This window comes from Mesoplodon mirus, assembly GCF_964341445.2.
Source record: "Mesoplodon mirus genome assembly, chromosome: 2".
NCBI classification, from domain to species: domain Eukaryota; kingdom Metazoa; phylum Chordata; class Mammalia; order Artiodactyla; family Ziphiidae; genus Mesoplodon; species Mesoplodon mirus.
Genome location: NC_138977.1, coordinates 183903174 through 183915401, shown reverse-complemented (window position 1 = coordinate 183915401; position 12228 = coordinate 183903174). Strand labels below are relative to the sequence as shown.

Genomic DNA, 12228 nt, shown 5'->3' with positions numbered 1-12228 from the left:
TTTTTCCCTTAGCTCTTTTTTTTCCTTAACATGAAAAACAGTGATAAGTTGTACCATAATATATTTTGAAAATTTTATTTCTTAGGGACAGTGTTTCTCAGTCTTGTAATTACTTCTTTTAAATGGGAGAAATTCTCAGGGTCTGCCAGACTTTACTTATTGTTAATATTTTAATTACGTATGTACAAACGTAAAGCTAAATATAAACTCTTTATAGTATCCAGCTACATCAATTTAATGTTTTTCCATTTTAAGCATTATGACCCATGGTTTGAGTTGTGTTCATCATCACAGTCAAAACAATTTGTAATCAGCATTTCCTTTTTGCACAGATTTTTAAACACTGATCTGAGCCTTAAAATAGTATGCTGAGCAACTTAAAAAAAATACTGTATAAAGAAAACATTCTTTGTTTTGTATTTACTACTTTTTTTTTTTTAACCAATCACAAACAGTTGGTGGATGTTGGTAGAGGCAAAGATGGGATCCGTATGCAGAACATCAGCTTGCGAATAAGTATGATGGTGACCACTTTGGTCCAGGTTTTTATGACTTTGGCATTCCTATACTGCAGTGCATCTTAGGATCGCGCTCTCTCTCCACCATTTTTATGTATTTGAAGTACCAGCTTTCATTTCTACAGTATGTTGTTTTTTGGCCTTTGTATTCATTCCAAAACCACAATTATATACTCACAAACACAAGCAGGCCAATCAAGAATACTATCCAGACTCCATTTGAAAAACACTGACTTAGGGCCTTTATGGCCTTACAAACAGGATTCTTTAAGAATTTACATATTTTTTCTTTAAACACAAATGCAGAATAATCATAGTGTTCTAAATTACATTGCTGCTTGCCTCTGTTAGCAATTCCTTAGTGTGCCATGATTACCTTAGGAAGGGGTAATTGCTTTAATCTGAATTTCCCTTTCTTGTTTATTTTATGGTAGATTCAACAGAACAGTAATCCACTGAGATTTTCTTCTGTTTATGGTAATTGTTTCCTTTGCTGAAAGAACACTACGAGAGGGAGGGGGAAACATTAAATCCTTCTTATTGAATATAATAATATTTTTGCTGTGTTTATGCCATTTGATGTTGAATTAAGAGGGATTAGAGATGTTAAAAATGTAAAAAAGGAACAGTGTCCTCAAAAATTGATCTACACTGTAATATTTCTATGAATGATGTGTCTGGTATTTTGTAAAGAATGGACTTCTTTCTGCTTTAACTCATTGTGCTTATTATGAATTATGAACTGAAAAAAAGTCACTCAGCTAAGAATACTGTATAGAGTAGCATCCAGCTTTTCTGGTGATAGGAGATCTCATGGTGGACTACTTCTGAGACTTGAAGACTGAAGTAAAAGTAAATATTAGTTAGGAGTTAATGCTAATTACACAACTCCATTAAAGAATTAGCGCATAAATGCTATTTAGAATGTTTTTCCTTACCAACTTTGAGGAATAACTTACATATAAGAAAGTACATCCTTTTAAAGAATGTAATTTGATGAGGTTTGACATTTGCATATACACTTGAAGCCCCCACTACAGAAAAGATACAGAACATTCCTGTCACCCTGCAAAGATTCTTCTTACTCATTTGCAGTCAGTTTCCTCTTTCTGTATTGACCCCAGGCAACTGTTGATCTGCTTCTTCTTTTTCCTTTTTTTTTTAAACTATAGATCGGTTTACATTTTATATGAATGGAATGATGTGTTACGTATGCTAGCGTGTCTGGCTTCTTACACTTAGGTGAATATCTTTGAGAGTCATCCGTGTTGTTGAATGTATCAGTAGCTTTTTCCAGTATAAGCATTGTTTGTCCATTCACCCGTTGATAGACATTGCTATTTTTTAAAATAAATTTATTTATTTTTTATTTATTTTTGGCTGCATTCGGTCTTCGTTGCTGCATGCGGGCTTTCTCTAGTTGCGGCGAGTGGGGGCTATTCTTTCTTGCGGTGTGTGGGCTTCTCATTGCGGTGGCTTCTCTCATTGCAGAGCACAGGCTCTAGGTGCACGGGCTTCAGTACTTGTGGCACGTGGGCTCAGTAGTTGTGGCTCGCAGGCTCTAGAGCACAGGCTCAGTAGTTGTGGTGCATGGGTTTAGTTGCTCTGTGGCATGTGGGATCTTCCCAGACCAGGGCTTGAACCCGTGCCCCCTGCATTGGGGGGGCGGATTCTCAACCACTGCGCTACCAGGGAAGCCCCGGAACTTGGGCATCTTCTTATTCCAAGTAGATACAAGACATTTTGTTGGCTCATTATTTAACCTAGCTGCTTGGTAATAATTTATGTGGCATGAAGTATTTTTTCAGGAAGCTCTTTGGCAGAGTGTTAATTTTTTAAAACTTCATCAATTCTGAGGAAATTTGGAAGGTTTATAGTAATAATCTAACACAGTGTCTTTCAGACTTAATATGCCTTCAGTAAAAAAAATTTTGGGGTGTGTATTACAGTCATAAATGGTTCTTTATAAATTCTATGTATTTATTCCTTTAGTAATTTAATATATATTATAAAAGATAATAAAAGTAGAAATTTTAAAGGATGAGATAAAATATAATTGTAAATAATTGTTCTTTTTGCATAACTAATGGATTGTTGTATGCCTACCCCACTCTGGTAACCAGGAAGTACTGCCTGTTCAGACAGTTGAAAATTACACCAGTAGATGGTGCACTAGTCTGACTTTTTACAAAATACGTACTTCACATGGACTAATGGGGAAAGATAACCATTTATGTAGCTTATAAAAACAGCTAATAGTAAAGGAAAAAAGACCATTTTAGGCTTTAAGCTAATGTTTCTCAGTCTTTTTTTCATTATTGCTCCCTTCCCCAGGGAGCCTTTTTAGATATTTTTTCCTAATTTACTCTCCTAATGAAATCTTAATGCTGATGCGCAGTGTATCTGTACATGTAGTGTGACCCTGTTGAAGACCAAAGTCACTACAATATTTACTTTCTTTATCCCTAAGATCCAATTTTTGTCCAGTTGGATTATATCGCCTCTGTTTACAGAGCATGTTTTAGAGTACTTATGTTTTTCCCCCTGTTACTTGAGCTTTCTAATCTCATTTTTCTTAAGTGAATGATAAATTAGTATGCGCTCTTTTTGTTCATAGTTACTGACGTGGAGTAGCTAATGGCAGGAGAAGCTTGCCCAACATTAAGAAATACACTGGAAATAGTTCATAAAGGAGACAGGCTGTTCATAGATAATTCACTTTACTATATCATGACATTTTGTTTATGCTTTTTCCATAGGATGCTATTCTGAAATACAATGTGGCATATTCTAAGAAATGGGACTTTACAGCTTTGGTTGATTTCTGGGATAAGGTAGAAGTATGCTTATTTCTTAAACTATGAAACTAATATGACAACTCTAATGGAAAAGTTTGAGAAAAATATGTATAATTCTGTCACACTAACACCATTATCATCTTTTATTTTTGTGAGAAATATTTCCTGTTATTTTATATGCAGCTAATTTTGAATTTTGCTTTAGTCTCTCATGATATGCATTTTCTGTTGTATTATTGTACCATTTTCAGTATTATAAAATAGCTGCATAGTATTTCATGTCTAGATTTTGAGAATTTAATGATTCCCATATTCTCAGACATTTAGGTTGCATAAGTTTTACTCCCTTCTCAATTACACTGTAGTAACATCTTTATATATGTATGTGAATAAATACATGTATATGTTTTCCCAAATTTAATATTGTTTCTTTAGGTGATTCCCAGAAGTTAGATGGCTAGGTCAAAAGGCACAAAACTTTTATGGCCCTGGATTTATGCTGTAAAATCATTTTTTCTCAGGGGACTGTAGCAGTTTAGTATGCTATCAGCAATGGGTAAGAATACCACTTTGATAGTACTGTTAGAAGAATAGGTATCATCCATTTTGAAAAACTGGCAGTATACCTTTTAAAAAAAAACACTTTATTTTGATATAATGATAGATTCACAAGAAATTGTAAAGAAATGTACAGGGAAGGTCCCATGCGCACTTCATCCTATCTTCCCCAATTTTGATTGCTTAAATAAGTATAATACAATATCAAAACTAGAAAACTGACGCGAGACCTTATTTAGATTTTACCAGCTATACCTGTACTCATTTGTGTGTGTAGTTATGTAACTGTATCTTCATGTAACCACCACCACAGTCAAGATACAGAACTGTTCCATCACCACAGTGCTCACTGGTGCTGCCCATTATAGCCACACAAACTCCTTCCTAACTTCTGGCAACCACTAATCTGTTCTCCCTGTGCATAATTTTGTTACTTCAGAAAGGTTATAGTTTGTAACCTTTTCATATTGCCTTTTGGTTCCTTTTTATTGCTGAGTAGTGTTCTGTGAGATTGATGTATCATAATTTCACTGTAAATGCATTTCAGGACATTTGAGTTGTTTCTAGTTTTTAGCTGTTAGAACTAAAGCTGCTGTGAACTTTCGTATACAGTTGTTTGCATAAACATAAGTTTTTATTTCACTGGGATAAATCCCCAAGAGAGCGATTGTTGAATTGTTTGATAAATGTATTTTTAGTTTTAGAAGAAACTGCCAGTATACTTTTCTAGGTAAGTAAGCCTTCCCAAAGAACGATACTTTAATATACAATCTGTTTAACAGTTTTTTTATAATTTGCTTTTGCTGCCCACAGTTTAATTATCCATGTTATATATGCTTCATTTACTAATACTAGAAACTGAAAGTAATTTTTGAAATGGAAACATTTTGAATTGAAATATTTTCAATATTACACAACTTTAACTTACCTGATAGAGAATAATTATTGAACTTTAAACATATCCTATGTTTTTTTTAATTGTGGCCTTTCCCTCTCTGGTCTTTTTTTCAGATAAATAACTGTGAGATAAATAAGACAATAATTATCATTCCTATCGTAAATGAGTAGTTATGATTTAGAAATGAACTTTCTTGGCCAAAGTGACATAGTTTGTCCCTGGTAGGACAGTGTAACCCAATCAGTGTTCCTTCCACTATTGCCTGCGATCACAGTCTGATGTCCCTCTGCACACACCCTCCCTTCCTACTTGCTGCTCATTTTCTCTGTAATTAGAGACTGACTAATAATTAGTCAGGGAAACAGCACCAATGGGAGAGAGAGATATTTATCTATCTATATCTGTCTATTATCTATATATATATATGTGGGGGAGAGAGAGAAGAAGATTTTAAGGAGGAATTGGTTCACACAATTATGGGGGGCTGGCAAGTCTAAAATCTGCAGGATGGGCTGGCAGGCTGGAGACCCAGGGATGAGCTGATGTTGCAGATGATGTCCAAAGGCAGCCTGCTGGCAGAATTCTCTCTTGCTGAGGTAGGTCAGCCTTTCATTCTATCCAGGCCTTCAACTGATTGGATGAGGCCCATCCACCTTATGGAGGGCAGTCTGCCTTACTAAGAGTCCATTGATTTAAATGTAAATCTCATCCATTGATTTAAACGTAAAACATCCTCACAGAAACATCCAGGATAACGTCTGATCAAATATCTGGCCACTGTGGTCCAGCCAGGTTGAAACAACATGAACCATCACACAGGGGCTTTGGAGATCTCTTTTTTGTAGCACTTCTCCCTCTTCTTCTGTAATTACATTATTTGAACATACGTAAACATCAGGAAGATATGCAGTGTGCCTCCATGTCCATTCCACAGAGATAGGATTCTAGAGTGGTTAGGAGCACAGATGGGGGTCCACATGGCCTGGGTTTGGATCCTGGGTGCGTAACCTGAGGCATCCTCTCAGTGCATCAGTTTCCCCATTGGGAAATGGGGGTAAATAGTACATTTCCCTCACAGAGTTGTAGTGAGGGTTAAATGATGTGATGTATGCAAAGCATAGATCAGTGCCTGACACCTGGCCATTTTTATCACTCACCTTTAGAGTTAATACATTTAAACATTATGATATATGTTTCCACCAAATAGTTAAATGAAAAATACTATATATAATTAAAACCTCCTTCGTTTCTCTCTGCAGGTTCTTTCCCCTTTCTCCTTCATTGAAGGCAGCGTTGTCCTAAGTGTAGCATTTGATTTGGCAGCTATTTTTTTCCTGCATTTTAACTACATATCCATTAACAAGAGATAGCAGTGCTTTCTGTGTTTAAATGATGGAATATGGTATCATAGTGTACATAATATTCTGTAACTTGCTTTATTTTTACTCAGCAGTATGTCGTTGGGATCTGACGATTCTGAATACACACAGAATTGTCTCATTTCAATGCTGATTAGATCCCTTGTATGAATAGCTTACCTTCCTGTGCCCGTACTGCTGGACGTTGGGGAGTTTCTAATGTTTTGCTGTCACAAGCAGTGCTGTGATGGACACAGCCTATGGCTCTCTTTGTGCCCTTGTGATAGGCTGCAGGGTAGGGCAGGCATGTTGGAGGTTCCCCAGGTATCGACAAAGAACTCTCCAAGATAGTTAGTTGTACTTTATTTTTCACACCCTGGCCAATGCTTGGTTGATATTGTCAGGCTTTAAAGTCTTTGCCTGTCAGATGGCTTTTTTTTTTAATTAAAAAAATTTTTTTAACATCTTTATTGGAGTAAAATTGCTTTACAATGGTGTGTTAGTTTCTGCTTTATAACAAAATGAATCAGTTATACATATACATATGTTTCCATATCTCTTCCCTCTTGCATCTCCCTCCCTCCCACCCTCCCTATCCCCCCCCCAGGTGGTCACAAAGCACTGAGCTGATCTCCCTGTGCTGTGCAGCTGCTTCCCACTAGCTATTTTACATTTAGTAGTATATATTGCCACTCTCTCACTTCGTCCCAGTTTACCCTTCCCCCTCCCCATGTCCTCAAGTCCATTCTGTACCTCTGGTGGTGTCTTGGGAAGCACAAAAGTTTTTAATTTTGATAAAGCCTAAATTAATTTTTTCTATTTTTGGTGTCATACCTAAGAAGCTAATCCAAGGTTGCAAACATTTACTCCTGTGTTTTCTTCTAAGAATTTTATGGTTTTAGCTCTTACTTTTAGGTTCATGACTTATTTTGAATTGATTTTTGTATATGGTGTGAATTAGGGGTCAAGTTTTATTTTTTTGCTTGTGAATAGCCATTTTGTGTTAATTTTCACATACGATGTGAGATAGAGGTCTGATTTCATTATTTTTTATATGGATGGATATCAGGTTGTCCCAGCACCATTTGTGGAAAAGACTTCTATCCCTATTGAATTGTCTTGGCACCCTGCAAAAACCAATTGACCATACATGTGAGGGTTTATTTCTGGCCTCTCAATTCTATTCCACCACTCTATATGTCTGTCTTTATGCCACTTCCACACAATCTTGACTACTGTAGCTTTGTAGTAAGTTTTAAATTGAGAAGTATGAGTCCTCCAGCTTTGTTCTTTTTCTAATTTGTTTTGGCAGTTTGGGATCTTTTGTGCTTTCATGTAAATTTTAGGGTCAGCTTATTAATTTCTGAAAAAAGTTAGCTGTGAAGGGTAATTTCTATAATCATATTAATAGAATCCATACTAATTCTGCATCTTGAGGCAGGACCAGTCAATTTCAGGGTTACCTTATTGAGCTTTTGAACCATATGATGTTTAAAGGTAGGCATAAAATAATGGAAGCCTTATGGCTATGTCAGAATATCTTTGTATCTAGATGTCTTTCACTCTTAAACAGATGTAATTTTTGATGCAATGAAAAGTTGACCAAACTGATAAAATCTTTGTCACTAAAGTTATAGTATATAGATGGTCTATTTGAGTTTTGTAATTTTCATGCCTTAAACTAGTTACAGTTGTTAATTTGGGTAGGTACACTTGATACCTTGTGATGGTAGTAAAACATGCCATTGGTTAAAATACCCCTGTCACCTTGCTATGAGGTAAAGTGGTCGTTTTTTCCTCTCTTCTTAATCACTCTACTCAGACAGGACCTTGTTTCCCTTTTATCTGGTGACCTTGCCCAGAAACATTCCTGTAAGAGTAATATATAGCAAGTTTTGGTGTGTTTAGTGTAGATCATAAATATGAGGTGATTACCAAGGTGCTGATGATAGTTTTACAGTTCTCTAGAGAGGGGAGTCATTGCATTTTTGACCTTCTGATTTTTATTTACTTTGTAAACATACGGGAGGGTTGGGAGAGTCCTCACAATTGTACCAAATATTCATTTCTTATTGTTTTCTTCAAGTTTTTGTCTCTCTATTTTTTATAGTTATATCTAGATATAAAAGTATATTTAAAATATTTTATGATATATTATAAAGCTGTGTTACATAGCTTTATCATTTTTAGTCTTAATGGTTGCATAATATTCCATCAAATGATATGTCATTTGCTTAGCCATTCCAGTGTTAGAGATTTAAGGAAGTCTCTGTGTAAAGCACGTCTAGAGATTTAAGGGTGTTCTTCCCTATGACTGTCTGTTGTTCGTACATTGTCAATGTACTTAACAGTAGACCTTGGATATTTAATACCGTTGTGTGTTTTTCTGTCCTTCAAATCTCCAAAGGTATTAATATAGAACTTTACCATGTCACAGCCCACAGGGATAACATTGCCCAGGATTACAGGGGTTATTGAGAAGTAAGTATTAGATACATATGTGGTGGGATTGCAGGAGTAAAAAGAGATCTTTAGTGCAAGGGAAGCAGTTGTTTGGCTAGGTTTTAAATTATAAATGAATTCTATTTGCTTTGCATTGTCTGTGTCCACATTTTGGAGTAAGAATGCTTCCTTTAAAAGGGCTCTTAAATGTTGCTTATTAACAGTGTTTGGGAATTCTTTACTTAAATGTCACACCCAGCTCTGAGTAACTTGTTTTGCTAAGGAAAAAAATGAAGTTTAAATTTAACATCATATCAATTTTAATATTTTACAGTTAAGTTGATTTTGGGGCTGTTAACATTTATCTCCTTAAAACCTTGCTTTGGCTGGTTCTGTGAGTAATAGGTTTTGTAACCCATACTACTTTAGAACAGGAGGTATTAATATCAACAGTCATTTAGTGTGGTTCCATGTTACAGTTATTACCTAAATGCTAGTATTTAGAGCAAGAAGTAAGAGACCCAGAATCCTGGTAATCCTTTGAGCATCCTTATTTAGGATAAAAGCAAGGAGTACTGCCTAAGCTTTTTAAAAAAAATTTTCAGAGACCAGCAAAGATCACAGAAATCAACCTGTTATTTTGTAATTCATAGTTAAATATTTAGGTGCTACTGAGTTGAAATGGCCGTTATTTAGTGTTTTTTGCATCTTGAATGCTAATATTAGTTTTCCTCCCTGCCAGCTGTTGGAAGTGCTAGGAACAAATAATCTGTGTTTTATGGCCCTCCTGGGTGGTGTTCCACAAAATTAAATTCAAACACTTCTATAATTCGTATTCTAACTGAATCGATATACTTATTGCTGACATTTTTCACAGGAAAGTTTAACAAAATGTCCTATATATTAATAAAGTTTCTCTATTAATACATTTTAGACATATTTTAAATACTTCCCTCTTAGAACAACTGTGGCACTATTTCTTTTCATTCTCAGTGAATTAACTTGTGAAATTTACATAGCACATTATGGCCATAGTGATGGAAGAGGGGTGTAGGGATGGCGTATGTTAAGAGTGGTTACTTATGTTTCTGTGATTCTGGCTTCTATTTCTGGACTTGGATGCTAGTTAAAAAATGGATGTTTGCCTTATAATTATTCATTAGGCCAGAACTTTAAATTCTAAAATTGGTTTGTATAGTGAACCTTTTCAGTAAACGGAATAGTTGTTGAAAAGAAACCTCAGGTTTTTGGTGACTGTTTCATCTTCCTTTCCATGTTTAGTTTTACGTCTGGAATAGAAAAGATAGGAATGAATAGGTCTCTTATTTCCTCACTTATGTTAGTTAGTTTATCCATAAAGGCTTCCATAAATACCAAAATCAGGTTTTTTTTTTGTTGTTGTTGTTGTTTTTACATCTGTGATTGCTAAAAGTGGAGAGTGAGAGATAGGAATACTGGAATGGGAGGTCATTTAAAATAAAAAAATGGAAAAATTTAAACTTTAAAGTTCAAAGGTTTTGTTGTTGTGGTTAGGCTAGAAATATATTCCTCTTTGGAAGCCACTATTTTTTTTTAAATAAATACAGCATGAAGTTTATACCTCAAGTCATACGTACACAGTAAATTCTTTATGGCAACTCAGTAATTGTTCATCTTTTGCCTTTGCTGTAGTTATTAAAATATTGAGTATGTATTGTCCTGTCTGCTCGTGTCCTGTGACTTGTCAGAGGAAGGTTGTGTAAAGCCTCTTTTCCTGTAAATGAGGATGTGTAAATCTATCCATAATGAACTTGCATTCTTGCTTATGTAGTACTTAATTTTAAAAGGTAAATAGGTGTCGTATTGAGTTTTGAAGGATGTGCACTAAGGGGAGCAAACTATTATGCTAAGTCATCTTTTCCTTCAGAGTTCTTTTTGTGTAGTTTTACCTTTAAAAAACAGGTTTATCGGGCCTCCCTGGTGGCGCAGTGGTTGAGAGTCCGCCTGCCGATGCAGGGGATACGGGTTCGTGCCCCGGTCTGGGAGGATCCCATATGCCGCGGAGCGGCTGGGCCCGTGAGCCATGGCCGCTGAGCCTGTGCGTCCGGAGCCTGTGCTCTGCAACGGGAGAGGCCACAACAGTGAGAGGCCCGCGTACAGCAAAAAAAAAAAAACAGGTTTATCAGAATTCTTTGTCCCAGAAATTGAGACGTGTGCTGTTATAGCCATGTTTAACTAAAATGACATTTTTGAACTCATGTGACCATGAGAAACCTTAAAAATTATCATTATTGACAGAACAACAGTAGAAACTCAGGGAAAACAAGTATAAGCTTGTATTAAAATAGATTACCAAGTGCTTTGTGACCGCCTGGAGGGGTGGGATAGGGAGGGTGGGTGGGAGACGCAAAAGGGAGGGGATATGGAAACATATGTATATGTATAACTGATTAAATTTGTTATAAAGCAAAAAATTAAAAAAAAAAATAGATTACCAAGAAAGTTATCTCGTGTATATAAAGTAATGGCTAGAAGGAATTGTTTTGACTCATATCTTTATTATGGGATAAAAAGTTAAAATATAATATATTGAAATTATTAGGCAGAAATCATAGTGTAAGTCACCTGTCATTAAATAGCGTAAAACGCAATAGTTGTATGTTTATGCATCACTTGGGCATCATATGTGCATTCATACGTAAGTGGTGTCTTTCAGACTTCCTGGCCTCCTGGTGCGTGCCATACTATTATGGGCTGCTTATCTAATAATAACTATATCGAATGTACTTAGTACTTTTTTGTATGTTAAAATATTTTTTTTAATTTATTTTTGGCTGCAGTAGGTTTTCGTTGCTGTATCTGGGCTTTTCTCTAGTTGAGGTGAGCGGGGGCTACTCTTTGCTGCGGTGCACTGGCTTCTCACCGGTAGCTTCTCTTGTTGCGTAGCATGGGCTCTAGGTGTGCAGGCTCTAGGTGCTCTTAACCACAGTGGTTAAGAATCCGCCTGCCAATGCAGGGGACACGGGTTCGGTCCCTGGTCCAGGAAGATCCCACATGCCACGGAGCAACTAAGCCCGTGCGCCACAACTACTAAGCATGTGCTCTAGAGCAGGCAAGCCACAACTACTGAGCCACGTGCCACAGCTACTGAAGTCCTTGCGCACCACAGAAGAAGCCCGCACACCACAACGAAGAGTAGCCCCTGCTTGCAGCAACTAGAGAAGGCCCATGCACAGCAACGAAGACCCAATGCAGCCAAAAAATATATTTATACACATATATATAAGAAAAAAATTTTAGAACAAAAATATTAGAGGATTTTTTTCTTTTTTCTCTCTCCATCCCCTCACCCCTACCCCCATCCCCCCCCACCACAATCTCTATAAACGTTTCATGGAACATTAGTGTTTTTTAGACTAGTTTTGGAAAAGCTGAGGTAAGGCAACATGTTGTTAACCACTGTTTCAAATCAGGACAAATGTCATTAACCAATAACCAGTAAAAATTGTGGGCTTTCACAATAGCCTTTTTTTTTTTTAATAGTGCAGAAGTAAGTTTCTGAATGTATATAAACACATTACTCCTTAGCTTCCAGTTCCAAGTGGAATTCTTCATAACGAATCTATTTCTGGACCTTTTTTCAAAACTTAAAAGATTTAAAGTATCCTTGTTATTTT

General features: G+C 36.2%; 1 protein-coding gene across 4 annotated transcripts in view; it reads left to right on the top strand.

Moving 5' to 3' along the window:
* PARG (poly(ADP-ribose) glycohydrolase) overlaps positions 1–12228 on the top strand; it is a 116305-nt gene that overhangs the window by 16448 nt on the left and 87629 nt on the right. For all 4 annotated transcript variants that reach the window (XM_082609959.1, XM_082609960.1, XM_082609958.1 and 1 more), the window contains exon 7: positions 3278–3352. In XM_082609959.1, coding sequence (XP_082466085.1) covers positions 3278–3352 — 75 coding nt within the window. The remainder of the gene's footprint in view (positions 1–3277; positions 3353–12228) is intronic.